We start from the raw sequence: 26,567 nt of genomic DNA on the forward strand, positions 1-26,567 counted from the left end.
GGGAACAAGTAAAATACAACTATTTGGTTTCTCCATAGTTCAAAATACTCTCACTTCAAAGGTGAAATCAGACATTTTCTTTTCAGACAGGAGGTAATAAAAGAATTGCATTGGAGAATAATTGAATTTAAAATGTTCCTCGCCTCCCAAGGTTGTTGGGAACCTGCAGTAGTGAGGTGGCCACAGCTCCTCTGGTGGCTCAGTCGGTAGATGCCCACACCGGGTGCACTACAGTGTTGACGGTGCCAGCTTTGATCGCTGACCTGTGATCCAAGTAAAGCAGGGTTCAGGGGTGTTATCACAAGCCATCGTGTCCTTGAACGAGGAGAATGTAAAGAACAGCAGCCATCACCTTTGCTCTTGGCTTCGGCCTGGTGGCTCCTATGGACATTGGATAAGGACAGGATTGGGCTCAACTGTGCTCCAATGGTTGAACAGCTGGTCACTTAGGTAAGACACTGGAGGGACTGAGCTATTGGAGGGACTGGCCCACTCCAGGGAGCTGCCACCCTCAGGAGAAGGGCATTGAAAATAATACGCAACACATCTGCCTGAAGCCAAGTGCCCACCCACAAGACTGAGATCTACCAGTGGTCCCAATCGAATCTATTCTCAAGCTGGACAAGTTTATACTACAATGACGTCCCAATATTTTATGGGCCTTAAACACAAATGAAATTAAAACCAAGGTGATCCCAATAAGTCTGAAGCTGATCCAACTGAAGATTAGAGAGGGACGAGACAGGGCCCATCTGACAATGTGCATGTGATTGGGGATAAGTACTCGCCTCCACACACAATGTTCCTGTCCATACATCTGTCAGCTGCTCTTCCCTTATGTACCTTCTTGTCACTTCATTACATGAATGCAGGAGAGTGCTGATCCTTGGTGGTCTACTTCAAGATGTGTAGTTTGATTACGGAATATGCCGGGATTCTCCATTCTGGAGTTAAGTACTCCCGCCAGCAGAGAATCGGAACTGGTCTCTGATGCCACTAGGAGCAGGGCCCAGGTGCGAGTATCACTCCTTAACCATGCAAATACAAGTGGTTAGCACTGGTGCCTCATGGTGCCAAGGGCCCGGGTTTGATCCTGGCCCCAGGTCACTGTCCGTGTGGAGTTTGCACATTCTCCCCGTGTTTGCGCGGGTATCACAAAGATGTGCAGTGTAGGTGGATTGGCCACGCTAAATTGCCCTTTAATTGGGAAAATTAAAATTAAAAATTTATAAACCTTGCAAAAAAATACCTGGTGGAGAGCTGCCGGATTCTGTCGTAATCCCAGTATCAGGCTGTCTTTTTGAGCGGGTGGATCCAGAGGTCCAGCGGCAGGCTCCACCCCCCCCCCCCCACCTTCCCACCGCCCCCCACCCCCCCCCCCCCCCCCCACCCCCCACCCCCCACCCCCCCAGCTGCGTGGTAGATTGTTTATTTATCTTTCCTTTCAGGTCTGAATGCATTTCCATTACCCTGCTTTGAGGCTAACCAAAATGTGCATAAACACTCTTGCTATGATTGACAGCTCCTCGCCACATCAAAAGGATATCACTGTGAAAAAGAAGAAGCAAGATAATTTAGCTACTTTTGATATTTTGAGGAGCTGTCAATCATAGCAAGAGTGTTTATAAACATTTGCAGGATACGGTCAGCAGTATTAACAGCCAGGAGCCTGTAAGTTGCAGCTAGGGGGTGGGTTTAATGAATTAATGCAGCAATGGGGGTCTCCCCCTGATCCTGAAGGGGACACCCCAAGTCCACGCACTTGCCACTAAGTCATTCCCGCTACTCCCTGAGCTCCAGGCATGCAACCCCAAGGAAGTCCGAAAAGTTTCAAAAGTTTACTTCCCTCCTTGCTCCCCCTCAACGGCCCTCACCCTGGGCCCCACTTGGGGGATGGAACGTACTGCGGGGGGGGGGGGGGGCATTATGGCTTCAAACCCATCATCGGATTTAAATACATGGTGCCGCAGGCGTCGGGCGAGTAGTTCGCTGAGGCTGGCGGTGGAGCAGCGGAGCACTGGCGCCCGTGCCAATCCCGTTTTTCAGGTGACCCGCCATTCCCCGTCTGATTGGAAATCCTGACACCAGGATTCGGGCAATGTAGAATCCACCCCTCTGTGATTACTCACCCTTGTTTACTGCAGGAACTGGAAGTGAACTGCTTTTCCCACTAGAGGGCGCATCGATATGGATCTGGATGAAAAATGGGACATTTGACTCTGACCCTTGTTATCTCAATGAGATGTCGAGTTGCCAACTGTGATTACGTATATTCCTGGAGGTTTCAACGCATGACTTTCCCCCCCCCCCCCCCCGCCCCCACGCTCCCTGCCATACACACATCTTTTGATGCACTGCCTTCTACACCAAGTGGAAAGCAAAAAGGCTCACTACCCAATTGGATGACGATTGCCTGACAGCTAAAAAGCCTTTTTCCCCATTTTCAGTGTTTTTTATATCGGTTAAAAAAAATAAACCTTCAAAGAAAATGACAAACAAACATGACAATCTTTTGTATTGTCCCAGTGATTCTCCAGGGTGGTAGACTCCGTGTCCTGGAGATTCATCTTCAAGTCCTGGGGTATCCAGGCCAATCCTGGAGGGTTGGCAACTCTAATGGGGTGGGGAGACTTTGATTTATTCTGTGGGAGGAGTTTTACAGCTCCGTCGTGGCAGGGGCTAGGCCATAAAATGCGGTGGGTGAACCATAAGATCGCATCGGTGTAATATTCCACCCTCTGCCTCCAGCTCCCTCAATAAAGAGAATGTTCATATCCTAGATCATGATCATATATCGTCCTACCAATCTTTCTTTTAAGCTTTGGCATGACAAACTCATCTGCTTTTACCAACTGTGAATTCAAAACATATAAGAAAATTTAATTTGCAAGACATTACCCACAAAATGGTAGATTTAAGGTTCCATGTGAAGGTCAAAAGTTTTTTTGCATTGCGTGCAGCTAACCTTAGACACCCAAGGATTGGATCTAGGTTCCTCTGAGGCATGTTTTCAAGATGGTGTGCAGATATGTGCAGATATGTTACAGAGCTGTCCGTTGGGACGATAACTATTCTGTAACTTGGTGGTTAAGCATCAATGGTTGAACTGACACTCCAATATGGGTGTTATGGTACGGATAGAATAATTGATCATAATTGAGAGGTCATACCTTGGGCATATCTGATATATCCTAAACTGACTGCATTACAATGGGCAAAGATCGGCCGACTCGTTGCCCAAAAATCCAACACAATATCCCATGCCAGGGGCCATTCCCTCCAAACAAGTTGGTTAGATTCCTGGTTGCAATGACTGCGATCACTGTCTGAACCATTCTAGACTCTTATATGAGGACACAGCAATGGGAAAAGGAACAAAGAGATCGGGGAACTGAGGAAGAGTCAATCAGGGCAACAGCGATTCTGAATGGAAAAGTGACAATATGTCTCATGGTATAGTAGGAAATGTTAGTTTCCCAAAGCTGCCTTCGTGAGTTCTTACAGGCTGGATTTAATATTTTCGTTAAACAGAACCCCCCTGAAGTGCATGTGAGCAAATGTACTATGAAATTCAAAAAGATAAATGTATGTGGAAAAGTTCAAATTAATGTAAATTACAAAAAAGTTTCCAAATAGGATTAGGATCGAAACAGGACGATTATATTTGAACTGTTTTCTTAAATAATCTGATTTCACCTTTAAAGATGAGTATTGGCTCCATATAATGAGGGTGATTCAAGTATAGGTCCTCCTGTGATCAACACAGACACACCCCTGGCCCTTAGCTCATCGTGAAGCAGTAGACCCCAAACTTTCCATTCTCCCTCCTGGGAAAGCCAAAAGAGCGAACACCAGGCTCCGATGGGCCGCATTTGGGCCGTGGGAAGGCAATGGGGTAGCGAACGCTGCCATCTGCAACCCACCCGGCTTCGCACCGATCGAATTTGAGGAACTTCCAGGCAGCATAGAGCTGGCCCACTTTGGCGATCTCGCCCCCATCGTCACGGCAGGCTTTTACAGCTTCATCAAAGTTGAACTTCATTGGATGGCGTAAGAAGTACAATTTACCTAGAAAAAAAATCACAGGGACATTGACAAAGAGATTGGAGTCAGTACAGGAAGCAAACAATCTGCCTCAGAATATTTAACAAAGTAAAGTCGTGCATGTGTGCCTAGAGCTCCTACAGGGATTTCAACACCCTTACTCAACATGCCAAAGGCTGATTTGTCTTTGAAAGGCTCACACTTTTAATATTTCTGAGCTCAGGACATCTTGAAGCATGTTACAGTCACTTAAGTGCTTTTCTGAAGTGTGGTCGCAGTCAATGAAGCTCATAGTGCTCAGGAAGATGCCACAAAGTCCAAATCATGTGCTTTGTCAATCGTTGAACTTAATTTGTTTCTCCAATATGGGTGTTATGGTATAGAGAGGATAATAGATCATAATCGAGAGGTCATGGGTGCAATTCTCCCATCGGGAGACTAAGTCCCGACGCCGGAGTGAAAACCGGAGTGTTTCACTCCAGCATCAGAGGCCGCTCCAAGCCCCCTATTCTCCCGCCAATGGGGGGCTAGGAACGGCGTCGCGTCATTTACGCGCGCCGGGCCTTGGCTCCGCGTAAAAGCGGCACCGCGTAAATGATGCGGCCAGCGCCGCGTAAATGACGTCACCCGCGCATGCGCGGTTGCTGTCCTCCCCGCAAGGAGATGTCGGATGGATCTTGCGGGGCGGGGGAGGAAAGGAGGTCCTCTTTCGGAGAGGCTGGCTCGCCGATCGGTGGGCACCAATTGCGGGCCAGACCCCTTTTGAGGCCGCTCCTGGTGCAGGAACCCCCCTCCCGCCCCCAGAGGCTGCCCCCCCTCCCCCCCCAGCATTCCTGCGCTGTTCCCGCCGGCAGCGACCAGGTGTGGACGGCGCTGGCGGGAAGCCGTCGTGTTGGGCAGGCCGCTCGGCCCATCCGGGCCGGAGAATCGCCGCTCGCCCAAAGACCCCGGGGGGGAGGGGGTCTTTTCTGCTCTTCTTCAAAATGGTACCACAGGATCTTTTAAGTCCACCTCAGGGTTCAGGCGGTTCGTTACGTCATAGAAAAGACAGTACCTATGAGACTGCTGCACTCCGCCAATACTGAACTCTCGTGTCAGCCAACGTCCTCTTCTCAGAGGGTTCGGCGACTTTACCTCAGAATGTGGTGGTGTTGGGCGGGGGTCATTAAATATGTTTGAGGCGGAGGTTGATAGATTCTTGTTAGGCAAGGGGGTCAAAGGTTATCGGGTATAGATGGGAATGTAGAACTCGGAACACAAACACATCAGTCATGATCGTATCGAATGGCGGAGCAGGTTTGAGGGACTAAATGGCCTACTTATTTTTATTCATAGAGTCACACAGCGCAGAAGAGGCCCTTCGGCCCATCGAGTCTGCACTGACAAAAGAAAAATTAATCTACACTAGTTCCACTTTCCAGCACTTGCGTCCATAGCCCTAAATGTTATGACATGTCAAGTGTTCATCCACATACTTTTTCAAGGTTGTGAGGTTTCTCGCCTCTTCTGCCCCCCAGGCAGTGCACTCCAGACTCCCACCACCCTCTGGGGGAAAATATGTTTCCCCAAATCCCCTCTAAATCTCCTGCCCCTCTCGCTTTGGACACTTCAGCTAAGGGGAACAGCCACTGCTTCCTATCCACCCTGTCCATGCCCCTCATGGTCAGGTGCCCTCCGCCCTCTCTGCTCGAAAGAAAATAACCCAAGCCTATCCAGCCTCTCTTCATATTGCCCCATCCCAGGCAACATCCTGGTGAATCTCCTCTCCACCCTCGTTCAGGAGACGTGGGCATCACTGGTTGGAGCAGCATTTATTACCCAATCCTAATTGCCCTTGAACTGAGGGGTTTGCCAGGCCATTTCAGAGGGCATTTAAAAGTCAGCCACATTATTGTGGCTCAGGAATCACTTGAAGGCCAGACCCGGTAAGGGCGACGGATTTCCTTCCCGAAAGGATTGGATATTTATGACAATCAGCAATGATTTAATTCCAGAATTTTAATTAAATTCAAATTTAACCATCTGCCGGTGTGGGATTTGAACTTGGGACCCCAGAGCATTACCTTGGGTGTCTAGATTACTAGCTCAGTGACATTGCCACTACCCCACCGCCTCCGCCTTCTGATCTTATTTCGAATGACCTGTGCTTAAGTTCCTGGAGCAGGGCTCGAACCCATGACCTTCTGACTCAGAAACAAGAGTGTCAAGGATCGGACACAGTTCCATTTAACATCACTGTTGAAACAAAGGGTCGTTATCATGTATCGCTTGGGTCATTCCCGAATGGCGTTGCGGTCGCTGAGGTTAGCCAGTCTTCAATGGTCCTGCTCTGGTTAATCATTCTAATGTTAATCATTAGCAAAGTCTTCCTGTGGTCGGCCATCGTCATTCAGCCAACCGTACCTTTCCTCAAAGAATAAATGAAACACAATGGAACCACTTCTAGCCATTGGATAGAAAAACGGATTTAAATTAAAATTGAAAAACGCTCATTGCCACAAGTAGTCTTCAAATGAAGTTACTGTGAAAAGCACCTAGTCGCCACATTCTGGCGCTTGTTCGGGGAGGCTGGTACGGGAATTGAACCCGCGCTGTTGGCCTCATTCTGCTTTACAAGCCAGCTGTTTAGCCCACTGTGCTAAACCAGCCTAGCTTTCCACTCTATCTCCCGCAGGTTTTCGGCTTCAGTTATTTTTGCACCTTGAGAAAAACCCATTGAACTGTCTAGTGATCTCCACGCCAACACCACAGCTACACACATGTGATTCTCTGCCCTGCTTCCTCTTTCTCCCAACCTCACGCAGTTTTGAACCCTGAATGGATTCCCAGCCTGAGTGATGCCGATGGGATGGGAACCACACACCTGAGAGCTTATCTTAGTCCACACTATTATCAACAGGAGGCGCACAAGAGTAACACAAGGCTGGAGGACAGACTCCCATCTCCAATCTCCCGTTCTTTTCTTCAGGATTTACTCTCTGCTCCAAGCCAACCTCATGTGGCACATTTGTGGCTGGCAATCCACAGTGTACAGAACCATAGGCGCAAGTTCCTATTCTTCCACCATTGTGCAATCGCTGTGCCCTCCCACAGCCTGAAGTACCATGTCGCCTCACCACAAACTCTCCACTGTCCATACCTTTCAAAGTTGAGGCAAAGCAAAACACATCGTATCGGTGCAGGTTTTTGTGTCGTTGCCCGTAGGTCCGTACGCCCGCCGAGTTGCCTTTGCCACCGCATGGCCCTCGCGGCAAGGTGATGGGGTACTGGACTGACCCATCCATCAGCCAGCCAGCATTGCACCAGTCCAATCCATCCTCCCAGGCCTGGAAGAGCTGCTCAAAGGAGGCGATCATGGCATCCTGCTCCTCGCAGGCTTGCTTGGCATCATGGAAGTTCAGCTGGTACCGGCCATGATGTGGCTGGTAAGGGAAGACCACACCTGAAAGAGAAGGCATGAGAATCTGTTAAGTCTCCATAAAAAGTAGGTCATCCACAAAAACTGCTCGGCCCAAGATCGCAAGAAACTGCAGAGTGTGGAGAACTCAGCCCAACGCGTCACACAAGCTTGTCACCCCCACATTGATTCTGTCTACACCTCTCGCTGACTCAGCAAGGCAGACAGCATTATCAGAGCCCCCTCCCACCAGGCTTTGCCCTCTCCAGACCCTTCCATCAGGCAGAAGATACAGAAGTCTGAAGACCCGCACATCCAGACATAGGAACAGTTTCTTCCCCACAGCTACTAGACTCCTCAACGACTCCCCCTCGGATTGATCTGTTCCCTGTCAGAACACTATTCCTACGCTGCTCTTGCTCATGTATTTGCTTTGTTTGGCCCCTTGTTCGACACTGTAACCAATCGCTGTTTGTCGATGTACCATTTGTTAATGTACTCTGTCGATTATTCTTTTCTTGTCTACTATGTACGTACTGTGTACGTTCCCTCGGCCATGGAAAAATACTTTTCACTGTACTTCAGTACATGTGACAATAAATCAAATCAAATCAAAGGTGCTCAAAGAGCGATATCATCTATTCTATTCCACCTGGAATGTAAATTGGGTTTGAATGGGTGTTCGTAGCTCAGTTGGCAACCACACCATTCAGGATTCAATCTGGAACATCGAGATGAGGAAAATCAATCCCTGGTCTGTACTGGCTCAGCTGATCCTAGTTACAGCATCAATTGGGGCTACTGCAATTGGTTACAGCTCCTTCCTGTAATGAAGGGACCTGGAAAACCAACCAGGCTTTCACTGCTGACAACAATCCAGCTCATGTATACGCACAGGTCTGACTTGATTGTGAAACGCCCCTATATTCAATTAAGTGCCAACACTCAAAGTCTAAGTCCATACTTGGCGCATGACCGTCTGAGTACCACACCTGTAGAACTATAGCTGATTCCTTCTTATGTCCCACCGACATACCCCCATCCAGAATACAGATTGGAACATAGGACTAGAACTAGACCATTCAGCCCCTCAAGCTCGTTCTAGTGTTCCATTAAATCAGTGCTGACCTATATCTTAACTCCATTTCCCGGCCTTGGATGAATAGCCCTGGTACACCTGCCCAACAGAAATCTATCAATCTCAGCTTTGACATTTTCAGTTGACCTAGCCTGAATAGATTTTCGGGGAGAACCTCCAGACTTCCGCTGCCCTTTGTACGAAGAAATACTTTGCCAATTTTGCTCTGAAATCATGCACCGGGAGACGTTAAAAGGTCAGCCCTCGGATGACTCTTCCCAACTCGAGCTGTTGCCCTTCGCTCAAGTCCACCCGTTTGCTCAGCGCGGGATTACCTCGTAACTCCAGCTCAACAATGCTGCTTTCGTCCTCCAGCCCGTCAATCACTTCACACTTGTATTTCCCATAATCCTCCAGCCTGACATCGGTGATGACCAGCGACGCCTCCCCCTCCTCATTCTGCTGCAGGTAAACGCGCCCCCGGAACTCCCCGAAACTGCGATGGCGCAATCCAATCGCCACAATGACGTCGCTCTCTTTGGAGAAGTCCATGTTGAGTTTGGACCATTTAACTCTGACCTTTCGAGTCATGTTCACCGCTGGCTCATAACGATAGTGGCAGGTCAGGGTCACATTCTCCCCTCGAAGCGCAAAAAGTCTGTCCTTTTGGGTTTCAATGTGGAGCTTGACGCTGTTATAATCTGGAAAAAAGAACAAAAGCAAAAACTACTGGTTGCTAAAATTCAGCCGACACATTTTATAATAACGAGACTGACATCTCTTGCCTGATGTGCTATTGGGATAAAGATACCTGGAAGATTCTATGATGGTTTGCTCCCCCAGTCAATGATAAATTGTTCGTTGATCTCAATTGAGTAAAAGGTGATGATCCTGATCATCAGCTAGGAAGGGGGGTGACGAAGGGGGGAGGGGGGGAGCGAGGGGGGGAGCGGGGGGTGGGGAGGGGAACGGTCAGCCGGGATTGCTGCACCTGATCACAACCACAGGATGTGACTCAGATGAGCGCAGAATTGGAACTTAGTTCAGTCGCCTTTCACAGGTGAAACCCTTCCTGACACTCAATATCGAGGCCTACACATGGAAAACAGCCATTTAAATGAGGCTCTGATTAGTGGTTAAGTGCCTGTGGAATGAGATCCTGCCCAAAATCACAGAATTGTTAGTGCAGAAGGAGGCCATTCTGTCTGTACCGGCAATGAGACAACGTCTCCCGGAGAGAAGAGAAGGAAATCGGAGCCACTTCGCTGGCTGATGGAAATATCTAGAGATTCAATTAGCTGAAGATGAATAATGTAGTTAGTGAGGTAGGTTTAATTTTTTTAAATATAAATTTAAAGTACCCAATTCATTTTTTTCCAATTAAGAGGCAATTTAGCGTGGCCAATCCACCTACTCTGTACATCTTTGGGTTGTGGGGGTGAGACCCATACAGACATGGGGAGAATGTGCAAACTCCACAGCAGTAATGGGGACAGGAGGAGCAGAAATGGGGGCAGGAGGAGCAGTAAGGGGGACAGGAGGAGCAGTAATGGGGACAGGAGGAGTAGTAAGGGGGACAGGAGGAGCAGTAACGGGGACAGGAGGAGCAGTAAGGGGGACATGAGGAGCAGTAACGGGGACAGGAGGAGCATTAATGGGGACAGGAGGAGCAGTAACGGGGACAGGAGGAGCAGTAACGGGGACAGGAGGAACAGTAACGAGGACAGGAGGAGCAGTAACGGTGACAGGAGGAGCAGTAACGGGGACAGGAGGAGCAGTAACGGGGACAGGAGGAGCAGTAACGGGGACAGGAGGAGCAGTAACGGGGACAGGAGGAGCAGTAACGAGGACAGGAGGAGCAGTAACGGTGACAGGAGGAGCAGTAACGGGGACAGGAGGAGCAGTAACGGGGACAGGAGGAGCAGTAACGGGGACAGGAGGAGCAGTAACGGGGACAGGAGGAGCAGTAACGGGGACAGGAGGAGCAGTAACGGGGACAGGAGGAGCAGTAACGGGGACAGGAGGAGCAGTAACGGGGACAGGAGGAGCAGTAACGGGGACAGGAGGAGCAGTAACGGGGACAGGAGGAGCAGTAACGAGGACAGGAGGAGCAGTAACGGTGACAGGAGGAGCAGTAACGGGGACAGGAGGAGCAGTAACGGGGCCAGGAGGAGCAGTAACGGGGACAGGAGGAGCAGTAAGGGGGACAGGAGGAGCAGTAAGGGGGCCAGGAGGACATCCACCCTTTTTTATATGTTACATATTTTCTGTACACTTTAAGAAAATTGAACAAAATACAGGTAGATAAGTTAAGGTGTATACAAGTCATGGGAACAGTAAACAATAAGTCCAAATCATTCGCATGAGTCCAAAAACCATCAATCATCATGGTCAAATGTCTCTCTTGGTTATGAACGCCATCAACGTCCCTGTGCCACAGGAACCAAGAAGTGGACAAATTACTTCGCTGTCTGATTTGGAGTCCCGTTCTTTTTCGATGTTTGTGATGGTGCTGTCGGATGGCATCTTGTAGCTGATAAGGTGTTGACGTTGAAGAGGTACCATCAACAGTATCATTCAAGGTCATGGATGTGCCATATGTTGAAATTGGATAAGACTGTACAGACTGGTTCTGGCCACATGCTGTGCTGGAAGGGTGATCCTGCTGAGAACCGTTGAAGCTTGTCAACTTGGAAACAGATTTGCTGCTCACATAAATACCTGGTGATGGTGTGAAACTAGAACCTTGCATCTGATAGGAATATGCCGTCTGGCCAGGCTGGGGTGCAGCAAATCCTGGGCTGTAACTAAGGCATCCAGTCTGTAGTGCAGATTGCGTTTGCGGTAGTCCTCCTTCGGTCTTGATTCCATTAGTGGGCAATCCGTAGTGCTGGCCTGTTTGAGAATATGCTGCATAGACTGCTGGCTGCTGCATGCCTGAATACTGGGTTTGTCCAGCATGAGCTGTCATTGGCTGCACTACTGGTGTGGAAAAAATGTGTGGATATAGCTGTGGTGAATATTGTGTATTCCTCTTGGACTGTAGCCGCTGCTTGTTATTACTGACCCAGTGTAATTGTTAAGTGATCCATCTCCTGTCGTTGTGGCATCTGCTGTGACCCTGAGAGTGCCATCACTGAGGTTGCGGCACTCCCTGTCTGGAGTAAAGTACGGCTTACGTGAATCAGAGTCGGCGTTTGGTTGCTCCCCATCTGGAGTCTGGTCTGTTTTAATTGAGTCAGTGTTGGTTTGTTGATGCTCCCCGTCCAGAGTCTTAGCAGGTTCACTGGAGTCAGCTGAGATTTCTTGAAGCTGCACGTCTGGAGTCGGAACATGCAGGAATGCATTGACTTGTGGAGAGGTTCGAGCTATTGAGGGTGGAAGTATCGTGGAGGTACCAGTGGTCTCACAGTGATCGTCGAGTGCCTCTGTACACACTAGCTGAGGTCTGTCACTTTGCACATCTTGCATGGGAAGTGGGATGCTGTCGTCACTCGTCTCATATACCATGGGTAGAGCCTCAGTAGCTGCTTGTTGGTCACTTGGGTTGGGTAAATTGTCAGAGTCTTCATCTGATGGTGCAAACAATGTGGGTGGGCTGTCATTGTCTTGCTGTTGTCCTTCATTTGGGCTTGGACTGTCATCGTCGCTTTGTTCTTCACTGTAGCATGATAGACCGTATGGTCGTCCTGCTGTGCACTGGAGCGTGGTAGACTGTCATAGTCTTCTTGATGTTTACTTGAGCATGGCAGACTTGCATCATCTGCCGCTAGTTGGTCAGAGAAGGTTGCTAGACCCTCATGGTCTTGTTCCTGCAAGGACTGCGCGTCGGAGTCTTGCGTTGCTTCTATCGTGGAGGCTGTCCATGAGCTCGCTGCGGAGGCTTGTGACACTGGAGTCACTTCTTGTTCGTGCAAGGACTGCGCTCTGGAGTCTTGCATTTCTGCAATTATGGAGTCTGTCCACGAGCTCGCTGTGGAGGCTTGTGACACTGGAATCACTTCTTGTTCATGCAAGGACTGCGGTGTGGAGTCTTGCGTGTCTTCTTTCGTAGAGTCGGGAACCCTGAGCGGTGTTTGGACCACGCTCCGTGTGGCAGCAGGCCGCTCTCTGTGGGCTTTTACCGCTCTCTGTCTCTTATTTCATAATCCTGCACTCACAAGTCGGGATGTCGTAGATGCTGGGCTGAAGATCCTCAAATCCGAAGAACGAATCCGCGTCTGCGTTGGATTCAGGACGGGGGTCGCCATTTCTAATGAAAAAACCTTTGTCCGAGTCGTAGTCTTCTAGGACCATATCATCACTGTTTGCGTCGGAGGTGGCATTGGGCTCGCGAGGTCCAGAGAAAATGTAAAGGTCGGTTTTGAAGTATTCAGTTCGGAATCATCGGTTTGGGCGTAGGTAGCTGCTTGTTGCAGGGCTCTTCGGAGGTTAATTTCATTTCCTGGTTCAATTTGAGGCATTGTGCTGTCATGCCAGGTGAAAGAAGGTCGTTTTAAGGCGTTAAAAGATTTTTTCTTTGATTTGGGACGTTTCCCCTTTAAATGGGCGTGGTCCGGGGCCTCTGACATCATGGTGCATGTGACATCATACGTAGGAAGCGTTTGCGCATGCACAAATCGCTGTTCCTGTAACGGGGGCCGTTTTCATGATTGCGCATGCGCGGTGTCTCGCGCATGCACAAACGGACCTTCCCGTTCTGTGCACTTCTCGCGCAACTGTGCAAGTGCAGTCCCTTTAGAAAGATGGCCGCCAATCAAAATTGTTCTCTGCTCCGGGATCTTGGCCTCATGGTGAGTACTGGTGCTTCTCTTACCTTTTCTTGCTGGTTGGAGTGTGTTTTCCTCACAGTATTTGCCGAATTTGTCCAGGACTGCCTGGAAGTCGCTGCTGTTTTGCCCCTTGGAGAAATTGAATTTTTAAAAGATTTCTTCTGCTCTGGCACCGGCGATGGTGAGGAGAAGCTCTGTTTTTTCAGCATCGGCCACGTCTTGTAGGTCGGCTGCCACCAGGAAGATTTCAAACTTTTGCCGGAATGCCCGCCAGTTTTCGCGGAGATCGCCGTGGCACTGGAGCTGCTGCGGAACCCGGGTCTCGAATATCTTGCCTGGGTATCGTTGCTGGTTGTCACTGTACACTGAGGTATGGCTATGTGGATTGAAACAGTTCAGACCTGGTACCATGATTTGTTATGTTGTAGGTGTAACATAAGCGGCTTCCTTGTGGTGCACTTGACAAAGGAAGGTTCAGACGTGGAGATAACTTCAACACGTTTATTAAACTATTTACACTTCTATTACTCGGGCAGATCATGTGTGTGGTGTCCTTTATATATGGGTTGGTGTAATGCCCCCCTGTGGTCGTGTCATCTCCTTGTGTATCGTGAATGTCCATTGGTCGTCTCCTATCTAACTGATCTATTGGTTGAGTGTGTGTGTGTGTGTGATGATTCTGGTGCTCCCTCTAGTGTCTAGCTAGCCTACATGTATTTACATTAACCCCCCCGTGTACCCACAGTGATGCACATCACCACAGTAACGGGGACAGGACGAGCAGTAATGGGGACAGGAGGAGCAGTAATGGGGACAGGAGGAGCAGTAATGGGGACAGGAGGAGCAGCAGTACTGGGGACAGGAGGAGCAGTAATGGCGACAGGAGGAGCATTAATGGGGACAGGAGGAGCAGTAACGGGGACAGGAGGAGCAGTAACGGGGACAGGAGGAGCAGTAACGGGGACAGGAGGAGCAGTAACGGGGACAGGAGGAGCAGTAATGGGGATAGGAGGAGGAGTAATGGGGACAGGAGGAGCAGTAACGGTGACAGGAGCAGCTGTAATGGGGACAGGAGGAGGAGTAATGAGGACAGGAGAAGCAGTAACGGGGACAGGACGTCCTCTGCTGGCCTTGGGAATGAGTAACATCTGGGGAGACCTTCATCACACCAGGTTCACCAACAGTGCAGCAAATGCTGGGATGAACTGAGCGATATTTGAAGGATATGGCACTATTGATGACAGTACTTACGTTCACCGTTTCCGTTTCCGTTGCCGTTTATGTAGAATGCACCATTCTGTGCCGGACACAGGGGCAGGGAAATCAGCTGCAGGAGTATCACAGACAGAGCAAACCTCATGATCGAAAACCCCTGTTGGAATCCACAAGTCTGCAAAAGAAGAACAAGGGCCAAGGTTGCTTTAAATTGAAAATTGGTGGTTCAAAGATGATGTGAAACCTCCAGATCTTAAGAGGAAGCTAACACTGAGGAGGGGTTTTAACATCCAGGTTGATAACGAATGAGAATGAGTCAAAACTGAAGTCGCAGGAAGAAAGACAAAGAACAGAGAAAGGTACAGCACAGGAACAGGCCCATCGGCTCTTCAAGCCTGCGCCGACCATGCTGCCCGACTAAACTACAATCTTCTACATTTCCAGAGTCCGTATCCCTCTATTCCCATCCTATTCATGTATTTGTCAAGACTCCCCTTAAACGTCACTTTCGTAACTGCTTCCACCACCTCCTCCGGCAGCGAGTTCCAGGCACCCACTACCCTCTGTTCCTGCTTCCTCCACCTCCTCCGGCAGCGAGGTCCAGGCACCCACTACCCTCTGTTCCTGCTTCCTCCACCTCCTCCGGCAGCGAGGTCCAGGCACCCACTATCCTCTGTGTAAAAAACTTCCTTTGCACATCTCCTCCAGACTCTGCCCCTCGCACCTTAAACCTCTGTCCCCTAGTAATTGACTCTTCCAACTGGGGAAAAAGCTCGGTTCATTTTTTGGGGGGCTGCACTGACCAATTTTCAATCTTCAGTTCCATTGGGAGAAAATTGCAACCACGACAATCCAATGGTCCTCAGGAAAAATCTGCTCTGAAACTTGACCAGCTATTTGCTGTACTATTGCTGTACTGACTAGTACTTGCTGCGTGGTGGCGCTGTAGCCACCTTCCTCAAGGGCTGCCTGTAGTAACCAGTCCTAGCCACCGAGTAGCGCTGCTGCGCAGCAACTAGGAATGGCCTCACTTGCTCCACCCAGTGGGCAAGATCTGGAATGGCAGCAGCTTGGACCCAGGGACCAGAAATAACCATCAAGGCACTGACAAGGCTTTCACAGGCTTCTAAATCCAAAAAAAACACGAGTTTAAAAACTCGTACTAAAAGCAGGAAACCTACTTAGCCACTAATAAAGTGCTAACAGGCAAGCCTAATAGCAAGTATGAACAGGCTATTGAACTGTAAAAGGCATCGTGGTTGAGCCCAACCCGCACTGGGCCTAGGGTCGTCAGTTCTGTCAGAGTCAACACCACTGTCAAGAAGTGGAAGCACCCCCTGAACTGACACCTAGGGGCTGGGTGTTACTGTGGGTTTCACAAACCGACATCAGGCCTAAACGTGGCTCCCGAACCTTTACTTACCAGAACAGGGGCAGCGGAACAATGTTCCCCGAGACTGACTCTTCGTCGGCTGCCTACATGCTCGCTGTCCAATTAAGAAGGGTGGACTGGATCTCACTTCCACATGACCGAAGGTGGTTAGGAAAGCAGATGGAATGTTTTCCTTTATTGGGCGAGGTATTGAATACAAAAGCAGGGATGCAATGCTGGAACTGTACAGAACGGTGGTTAGACCACAGCTGGAGTTGTGTGCACAGTTCTGGTCACCAGAGGAAGGGCATGTTTGCCCATGCAGAGAGTGCAGGGGAGATTTACAAGAATGTTGCCAAGGCTGGAAAATTGCAGCTACGAGGAGAGCTTGGATAGGCTAGGGTTGTTTTAGAACACCGGACGCGAAGATGTAACTTAAGTGGGGTACAAAATTATGAGGGGCCTGGACAGGGTAGATAGGGAAGACTTCTTTCTCCTAACTGAGGGATCAGTTACCCAGCGGCATAGATTGAAGGTGATTGGTAGAAGGATTAGAGGGGACATGAGGAAAAGGTTCTTCACCCAGAGGCTGCTGGGTGTCTGGAACCTCACTGCCTAAGTTGGGTGTTGAGGCTGAAATGCTTAACTCATTAAAGGTACCTGGATCTGCATCTGAAGTGCTGGAACCTAAAGGCCACGGATCAAGTAGAGGAAAATGGGATTAGAATGAGCGGGTAGTTTCTTTTTTCTTGTATTTTTGGCCGGCGCAGACATGTTGGGTTGAATGGCCTCTTTCTGCACCGTAACGTTTCTATGGTTCTATGACGTCTCCGCTCGATGGCGGCTCCTCACTGACAGGCAAGGATTCGGCCAGAAGGTGAGGGGAAACCTCTCTGCTGGATTGGTCGCGACCTCAATTGTGGCCTTTCGTGCTTGTCGGCCACTCTTTGCAACATGGAGCCTCCGATCATCCCGCCGGCCTCCCACAGCGAGACCACCCCCAGTCAGCTGGCAGTCGCCCCGTGTGGCCAAAGCTGCCCTGAGGCCGTGAAATCACCACTAATTGGTGTTTTAATCATGTTAATCGGCTGCCCACCTCCTGAGGCTCCTCCCCTCAAGCCCAGCACCATTGGGCCTGGGAAGCCCCAGCCTGAGGGGCCCGACGCAGAAATATTCCACTCCACCTCCCGACAACCTTCAGCCAAGCTCTCCGTCATTCTGCCAAACACCTCCTTCTTTGGCTCAATGTTGATTTTAGTTTATTTGTGGTTCTGTGACTTGCTTGGTTATTTTATTTCTCTGTTAAAATTGCTCACTTGCTGACGAAAACCTCATCCAGGCCTTTGTTACCTCCAGACTGGACTATTCCAACCCACTCCTGGCCTTTCTCCCACATTCCACCGTCCGTAAACCCGAGATCATCCAAAGCTCTGCTGCCCCTTTCCTAACCTGCAGCGAGGCCTGTCCCTCTCCCACCCCTGCAGCGAGGCCTGTCCCTCTCCCATCCCTGCAGCGAGGCCTGTCCCTCTCCCACACCTGCAGCGAGGCCTGTCCCTTTACCAACCCTGCAGCGAGGCCTGTCCCTCTCCCACCCCTGCAGCGAGGCCTGTCCCTTTACCAACCCTGCAGCGAGGCCTGTCCCTCTCCCACCCCTGCAGCGAGGCCTGTCCCACTCCCAGCCCTGCAGCGAGGCCTGTCCCACTCCCACCCCTGCAGCGAGGCCTGTCCCTTTACCAACCCTGCAGCGAGGCCTGTCCCTCTCCCACCCCTGCAGCGAGGCCTGTCCCTCTCCCACCCCTGCAGCGAGGCCTGTCCCTCTCCCACACCTGCAGCGAGGCCTGTCCCTTTACCAACCCTGCAGCGAGGCCTGTCCCTCTCCCACCCCTGCAGCGAGGCCTGTCCCTCTCCCACCCCTGCAGCGAGGCCTGTCCCTCTCCCACCCCTGCAGCGAGGCCTGTCCCACTCCCACACCTGCAGCGAGGCCTGTCCCTCTCCCACCCTTCAGCGAGGCCTGTCCCTCTCCCACCCCTGCAGCGAGGCCTGTCCCTCTCCCACCCCTGCAGCGAGGCCTGTCCCACTCCCACTCCTGCAGCGAGGCCTGTCCCTCTCCCACCCCTGCAGCGAGGTCTGTCCCTCTACCAACCCTGCAGCGAGGCCTGTCCCTCTCCCACCCCTGCAGCGAGGCCTGTCCCTCTCCCACCCCTGCAGCGAGGCCTGTCCCTCTCCCACCCCTGCAGCGAGGCCTGTCCCTCTCCCACCCCTGCAGCGAGGCCTGTCCCTCTCCCACCCCTGCAGCGAGGCCTGTCCCTCTCCCACCCCTGCAGCGAGGCCTGGCCCACTCCCACCCCTGACCTATACTGGCTCCTGCTCCAGCCTCGTCTTGGTTTTAAAGTTCGAATCCCTGTTCTCAAATGTCTACGTGGTCTCGCCCCTCCCCATCTCTGCCATCTCTCCTCCAGCCCCACAACCCTTCAAGATCTCTGCTCTCCTCTAATTCCCAATTAGAATCACTCCACCATTGGTGGCCATGCCTTCAGCTGCGTGGGCCCCACATTCTCTCCCGAAACCTCTCCGCCTCCTCGACTCCTCTTTAAGAAGCATCTTAACACCCACCTCTTTGGACAGGTTTTGAGAATCGAACCTAAAATCTCCTGATGCGGCTTAGCATCGTACTTTTTTTTTCTAGAATGTTCCTGTGAAGATACTTGGAGCATTTTGTTACCGTTCAAGGTGCTACATAAATATAAGTTGTTGTTGTTATATCACCGACACCCAGCTCTAACACCACCAACATTACTGATGCACAAAACCAAATGTTAATATATTTTTTTAATGAAAATCTCTCGTCTATTTCAGCTTTTAATTATTGAAATGGGTCGTGGGTGAGTGGGATCTCTGCCAGGACATTCCCAGGTGTGAATCTTCAGGATGTGACAGGAATGTCTTGGATCAACAGCAGCATCAGGATCAAAAGCTCTGGTCGGAATTCGTTCAGTGAGAATTGAACATTTTGGATTTTAGGCCGACTCCCCCAGCCTCAACCCTCAGAACAAATTCAGTGCAAAATGTTGTTAATGCTGCAGTTGCCATTTTTAGATTCTAACAGCAGGTGGCAGCAGAGACCAACATAGAAAAGTCAGACGACGGCCAATCTCCGATCTGGAGAGGAGGCAAGAGAGTCTTGAATCGTAGAATCCCCAAAGTGCAGAAGGAGGTCAAAGGGCCCATCGGGTCTGCACTGACCCTCTTAAAGAGCACCCTACCCATCCCGACCCTAAGCCTATAGCCCCACCTGCCCAACTTCCCGTACCAGCCTCCCCGAACAGGCGCCGGAATGTGGCGACTAGGGGCTTTTCACAGTAACTTCATTGAAGCCTACTCATGACAATAAGCGATTTTCATTTTACCTAATCTGTACATCTCTAGACTGTGGGAGGAAACCGGAGCACCCGGAGGAAACCCACGCAGACACAGGGAGAAAGTGCAGACTCCGCACAGACAGTTGCCCAAGGCCGGAATCGAACCCGGGTCCTTGGCGCTGTGAGACCGCAGTACTAACCAGCTGGTTTCATGCCCCTCAGTGTTTCACTGAAGAGTCAGCCCAGAATTTGGGCTTAATAATAATAATAATAATAATAATTGCTGATTGTCATAAATGAAAATCGCTTATTGTCACAAGTAGGCTTCAATGAAGTTACTGTGAAAAGGCCCTAGTCGCCACATTCCGGCGCCTGTTCGGGGAGGCTGGTACGGGAACTGAACCGTGCTGCTGGCCTAATTAAACTCGCGCTGCTGGCCTTGTTCTGCATTACAAGCTAGCTGTCTTAGCCCACTGTGCTAAACCAGGGTGGGGACCTGAGAGGTTTGAGATGCCAGCATGCACTGAGCCAAAGCTGACAACTTGTGCCTATTGAACTGCTGCCGGCTCAACCGACCGATGAGGCTCTATCGCTCTTGTTAATTGCGAACCGCTGCTTCATATTAGCGCACTCCTGGGCCTGAGCTTTCCACCAATCGGGCGAGTGCTCTTTGCACAGGCGAGTGCTCCCTTTGCTCAGGCGAGTGCTCCCTTTGCTCAGGCGAGTGCTCCCTTTGCTCAGGCGAGTGCTCCCTTTGTTCAGGCGAGTGCTCCCTTTGCCCAGGCGAGCGCTCCCTTTGTTCAGGCGAGTGCTCCCTTTGCTCAGGCGAGTGCTCCCTTTGCTCAGGCGAGTGCTCTCTTTGCTCAGGCGAGTGCTCCCTTTGCTCAGGCGAGTGCTCCCTTTGCTCAGGCGAGTGCTCCCTTTGCTCAGGCGAGTGCTCCCTTTGCTCAGGCGAGTGCTCCCTTTGCTCAGGCGAGTGCTCCCTTTGCTCAGGCGAGTGCTCCCTTTGCTCAGGCGAGTGCTCCCTTTGCTCAGGCGAGTGCTCTCTTTGCTCAGGCGAGTGCTCCCTTTGTTCAGGCGAGCGCTCCCTTTGTTCAGGCGAGTGCTCCCTTTGCTCAGGCGAGTGCTCCCTTTGCTCAGGCGAGTGCTCTCTTTGCTCAGGCGAGTGCTCCCTTTGTTCAGGCGAGTGCTCTCTTTGCTCAGGCGAGTGCTCCCTTTGCTCAGGCGAGTGCTCTCTATGCTCAGGCGAGTGCTCCCTTTGCTCAGGCGAGTGCTCCCTTTGCTCAGGCGAGTGCTCCCTTTACTCAGGCGAATGCTCTCTTTGCTCAGGCGAGTGCTCTCTTTGCTCAGGCGAGTGCTCCCTTTGCTCAGGCGAGTGCTCCCTTTGCTCAGGCGAGTGCTCTCTTTGCTCAGGCGAGTGCTCCCTTTGCTCAGGCGAGTGCTCCCTTTGCTCAGGCGAGTGCTCCCTTTGCTCAGGCGAGTGCTCCCTTTGTTCAGGCGAGTGCTCCCTTTGCTCAGGCGAGTGCTCCCTTTGCTCAGGCGAGTGCTCCCTTTGCTCAGGCGAGTGCTCCCTTTGTTCAGGCGAGTGCTCCCTTTGTTCAGGCGAGTGCTCCCTTTGCTCAGGCGAGTGCTCCCTTTGCTCAGGCGAGTGCTCGCTTTGCTCAGGCGAGTGCTCCCTTTGCTCAGGCGAGTGCTCCCTTTGCTCAGGCGAGTGCGCCCTTTGCTCAGGCGAGTGCGCCCTTTGCTCAGGCGAGTGCTCCCTTTTGGCCCAGAAGCATACGTGACAAATTCCCGGTCTGGGTGCACAATTTCACATTGGCAAATTACCGGTCAACAGGGAGGGTGGAAAGACGATGGCCACCAATAGCAGGGTGAGTGTGGGCTGGCATTTCTAATGTGCTCCCTCAGTGGGAGAGCCACTGACTGTGCCGCTGTTGATCCCAGACAAGTAATGCTAAAACTACGACACTAGTATCCAGGCAGCGCAATCATACACTGACCTCACACTGACCTCAGACACATTTGTTCATTTTATTTCAGCCCTGACTGTCCGTCGCGCCCTGGATCGAGGCTGCAGCGAAGGCTTGAGTCCGCCTGGCCAATCGGCCAATTTGTTGGCTGTAAAAACAGACGGGCCGAGTAAATTGCGTTCAATTGGCCCCTGAATGGGCTAAATTTCCGGCAAGATAGTTGGTGGGCGCGCTTCCGACTCTCGCGCATGCCTGCCGACCAAAATATTGCGCGAGTGCCCGATGACGTTGGTATGTGCGCCTGACGCCTTCGCATGAGTCCAGGCACTTCGTACAATTCCAGCATTAGAGTATCATTAACCCATCGATGCTCCGGCATCACTGGCATGGTGGCAGAAGGCAGCACGGTGGCACAGCGGTTAGCACTGCTGCCTCACAGCACCAGGGTCCCGGGTTCAGTTCCGGCCTCGGATGATTATCTGTGCGGAGTCTGCACGTTCTCCCCGTGTCTGCGTGGGTTTCCCCCTGATTCTCCGGTTTCCTCCCACAGTCCAAAGATGTGCAAGTTAGATAGATTGGCCACAATCAATTGACCCTTAGGGTCCAAAAGTTTAAGTGGGGTTACAGGGATGGCTGGGGGCGTGGACCTAGCTAGGGTGCTCTTTCAGAGGGTCGGTGCAGACCCGATGGGTGAATGGACTCCTTCTGCACTGTAGTGATTCCAAATGGTCAAAATGGCACAGGAGGAGGCCATCCAGCCCAGGCGGCTCTCTGGGTAGAGCGATCCAGACAGCCCCATTCCTGCTCCACCTCCGTCAGCCTGGAGCTTTATCTCCCTCAAGTGCTCCCCCAATGTCCTGTTGAAATCATTCATCGTCTCTGATACCACCCAGCCTCACGGGCAGCGAGCTCCAAGACACCCTGTCAACTGCAGAGCCTACATTTCTTGAAAGGCTGGGAAGAGAATTTACCCCACGCCCTCAGGGAGAAAGGGTGTGTTATTCCGAACTCTCACCAGAATGCCCAGTGCTTGGATTTTATGACTATTTTCCAACATGTTGCCCTGGCATTGGGTATCAGTCAGCCAGGCGCTCGTACTTGGTAAACTGGTGGCAGAGGTGTTGCTCAGGGTCACCTGACTCGTGGTCGCTCGATGAATCCAATTCCATTCTTATCGTGTGGGGTATTCAGATATTCGGCTGTTGTTTTGTCAATTGTATTTTCTGATTCCATCCGTTTACCCCTGAGAACTGCAAGTCAGTAACCTTGGCAACAGGCTAGCCGCCAGACTCCTTGTATTTGAAAGGTTCTCATTTTCACTGCTGCACCTCAGGTGGGCCCCACCTCGTTGGGACGTCCGCCAGAATCGTCGAAGCACGTACGTGGCCACAAACTCCCGCCCTCCCTCCCCTTCTCCGATTCTGACACAGACATCAAAGGAATAATTCCCAGGTGGGTCAAATGAAGACAAGGCGGTTATTTTTGACCAGCACACGCGGCGCGCACACACACACACACGATGGGCCGAAGAGCCTTTTCTGGGCCGTGGGCCTCTACTGTGATCGTAGAAAGTGTCAGGAGTTGAAATCTAGGTTTAAGGAAATTTGGTTTCTGCTCCCTTCGAAGGTTAGGTCTGAATTTACAAGTTGCATTCCGCTCCCAAATCCTGTGGACGAGGTGCTGGGGGAGGGGGACACACAGGCCGATGTATTATCAATGAGCCCCCCCGCCACCCCCCCCCCCCCCCCCCCCCCCCACACACACACACACACACACACACACCTGTTGCTACCGCAGGAACAATGCAGGTTGTGGGGAAATTTGATTGAGGCGTACAAGATTATGACAGGTTTAGGGAAAGGTAGGCAAAGGAAAGCTGTTCCCTACTTTCACGAATAGTAAAAGGAGTTGGGGGCCCAGATTTAAGGTTTTGGATAAGAGATGGAAGGGCAGGATGTGCAGAAGGGCTATTTTGTGCAGCGACTGATATATTATCATAGGAGGCAGTACGGAGGACGTTTACTGGGATGACCCTGGCTATGGAGGGACTGTCACATGAGGAAAGATTAGATGTGTACTCCTTGGAGTTCAGGAGATTGAAAGGTGGGTGATATGATGTAGACATGTAAGATGGGTGGGAGGATGGTGCCACTCATGGGCGAGTGTAGGACCAGAGCGTAGTCGCAGAATAAGGGGGTGATCCTTTCAGATAGATTTGAGGAAGAATTTTGTCATAATATACCCCAGTATATTATGGTGCAGACACACACACACACACTGATGGACATGCAGTGGGACCAATCAGCATACACAACACCGCAGCCAATCACCAGTGAGAGCACACGCACTATAAAGACAGGGGACAGGAGAGTTCCGCTCATTCTAGTAGCAGCCAGCTTGAAGCACAGAGCTCACAGCCTGCAACACAGACATTCTTTGGAATTCTTCACCCCAGAGAGCTGTGGAGGCCAAGACCTCGAACATTTTCAAGGCCAAGATCGATAGATTTTTAATCAGTAGGGGAATTAAGGGTTCAAACTTAATCAGTGTTACATCAGCCATTAATAATAATAATCTTTACTGTCACAAGTAGGCTTACATTACCATTGCAATGAAGCTACTGAGAAAAGCCCCTAGTCGCCACACTCCAGCGCCTGTTCGGGTACACAGAGGGAGAATTCAGAATGTCCAAGTTACCTAACAGGGACATTATGGGGGGAAACAGGAGTACCCGGAGGAAACCACGTAGACACGGGGAGGATGTGCAGACTCCGCACAGACAGTGACCCAAGCCGGGAATCGATCCTGGGACCCTGGAGCTGTGAAGCAACAGTGCGAACCACTGTGCTACTGTGCTGTATTAAATAGCAGAGCAGGCTAGAAGGGCTGAATGGCCTCTTCTGTTCCTATTGCTAATGGTCTTTTAATGACCTGGAATCGTTGGATGGTGGAAGCAGAGACAATGAATTATTTTGCAAAGAAACGGGATGGGTTCCCGAGGGGGGAAAAAAAAACTTGCAGGCAAAAAGAATAGTGCGGGGATGATTGGGTTACGCTGCAGAGAGCAGGCATGGATTCAATGGGCCAAAGTAATATCTGAAAGCACTTCACAGCTCATGAATCACTTCTGAGGTTATATATAGGGAGACACAGCACACTCATTGTGCACAGCCAGAGCTAATAAAACAGTAAAAAGAACGAATAGCCAGATAATCTGTTTTTCCTAGTATTGGCTGAGGGAGGAATGGTGGCCAGTCTGCCAGGAGAACTCACCGCTCCCCTTGACGAAATCATCAGAGCATCTTTAATAACACCACCCCCACCCCCTCGAGCAGAGACGGCAGAGCTGTGGTTTAACGTCGCATCACCTTTGACAGTGCAGCACTCCCTCAGCACTTCACTGGGTTATGTGTCCAGGCCCCGAAGCCATCACCTGTCTGCGACGGTTGTCTCAGAAACCCAAACTCACATAATAACACCCAGCACCAAATTCGGTCAATCTTATAGCTTTCAGATTAAAACAATAACCCCCAGTGTTAAAACATTTTAAATTTCACGTCTGTTTACACTCGGGACGAAAATGGTTTTATATAATAGTCTATTTGTGTGACAAATTTGATTATTTCACAAAAATTACCATTTTCTTAGCTCAAATTATTGTTTATATTTTTTGCACCTTATCCCAGAGCTGAGAAAATTTATGGGATCATTACCAGATACTTACTGCCGTCAATTTGAATTACAACCAGATGCTGTATGCCAATGATAATATTTGCTGTGATTCTTAACTTTGCCTTAACAATTTCTGAATTGTACATTTTAAAGGAGATTTCACACTGCAGTAATTCATTTTCAAGAAGGATTTTGATTTTTTTACATCTCTTCCTGGGAAAGGGCTTCAATATGTTATGGAACCAAGCAGAAACATCACTATGCCCACATCACAGCACGGTGGCACGGTGGTTAGCACTGCTGCCTCACAGCACCAGGGACTTGGGTTCAATTCCGGCCCCGGGTCACTGTCCGTGTAGAGTTTGCACATTCACCCCGTGTCTGCGTGGGTCTCACCCCCACAACGTGGGACAGCATGCTAGCATAGGGGCAGCGCAGTTGCTTCACAGCTCCAGGGTCCCAGGTTCGATTCCCGACTTGGGTCACCGTCTGTGCGGAGTCTGCGCGTTCTCCCCGTGTATGCGTGGGTTTCCTCCGGGTGCTCCGGTTTCCTCCCACGGTCCAAAGATGTGCAGGTTAGGTGGATTGGCTGTGCTAAATTGCCCTTCGTGTCCAAAAAGGTTAGTTGGGGTTACTGGATTACGGGGATAGGGTGGAGGTGTTGACCTTGGGTAGGGTGCACTTTCCAAGAGCCGGTGCAGACTCGATGGGCCGAATGGCCTCCGTCTGCTCTGTAAATTCTATGAATCCACAGGTCGACCATCAAGAGTTCTCCCAGTGAGAATGACTTTTCAAAGTTAAGTAAAGAGATAAATCATGAAAATCAAAATTAATCTGGCTGAAATGCTGCAGTCGAATATACTGTTTCCACATTGTCCAATTTCGCCTCGGTTATGCCAGGAAAGTTATTTTAAAGTATCATTCTTTGCCCAATATATAAGCGCTCAAACAAAACAAAACTTCACCCTTTACCTGAGCTTAAAGTAAAACAGCTACATTTTAATTCTCCCATTCCTGAACAGTGAGATTACAGCTGTGTGTTTTGAATCAGGTAATTTACCGGCTCTTGTCTAACATTCCACTTTCCCACGCACCCAGCCCGCTTTCTTGCTTTTGTACATTTTTTTTTTAAAATCTTTCAGCAAAGAGGTCAGTGCAGAAGAGGACCCACAAACACACACACTCCCCCTCAAAAAAACTGCTCACTTGTTTGTTAAACTTTGAAACAAAACTGGCAAGCTTTGTTTTTTGAGCGGAATGTACATTAAGACGAGTTCACAGCGGGGTCTGGAAATTGACCTGCATTGAAATAGCACAACTCTTTAAATTGAGGAAATCTTTGTTACTTACCAAGGTGAACATCTTTTTTTTCCTGTGCTTCAAGTCGACCCTCGGCAAAAAGAAATAAAGCTCACTACCTTTTTTGCCAAACGCCCCTTTGGTATCCCAGAGCCTGTGGTGAGTAAATCTGTGGCACTTAAACTAACTGTACTTTATATATAAAGGAAAAAAACACTGGGGGTGGGGGGGAGTCAGACAACGTCAGCAGTCAGTTCAGTGACGCTCCGTCCTGAAGGCAGCCCCTGATCGCCCAGAAGGACACAGGAACTCACTCCTGTGTTTATTCTATAGGAGATTCTCGAATCGTGCCCTCTCTGTTGTCTTGAGCCAAATCCTTTGGCATTTAA

General features: G+C 50.4%; 1 protein-coding gene across 1 annotated transcript; it reads right to left on the minus strand.

The window, feature by feature from the left end:
- Positions 1-1,404: 1,404 nt before the first annotated feature.
- On the minus strand, positions 1,405-26,567 carry LOC140387433 (hyaluronan and proteoglycan link protein 3-like). The gene is made up of 5 exons (XM_072470533.1): positions 26,230-26,567; positions 14,543-14,681; positions 8,855-9,220; positions 7,184-7,486; positions 1,405-4,068 (listed from the first exon to the last, which is right to left on the minus strand). The coding sequence occupies exons 1-5, from the start codon at positions 26,239-26,241 to the stop codon at positions 3,782-3,784; spliced, it is 1,107 nt and encodes a 368-aa protein (XP_072326634.1). The 5' UTR covers positions 26,242-26,567; the 3' UTR covers positions 1,405-3,781.

The sequence above is a fragment of the Scyliorhinus torazame genome, chromosome 12 (assembly GCF_047496885.1).
Source record: "Scyliorhinus torazame isolate Kashiwa2021f chromosome 12, sScyTor2.1, whole genome shotgun sequence".
Taxonomy (NCBI): domain Eukaryota; kingdom Metazoa; phylum Chordata; class Chondrichthyes; order Carcharhiniformes; family Scyliorhinidae; genus Scyliorhinus; species Scyliorhinus torazame.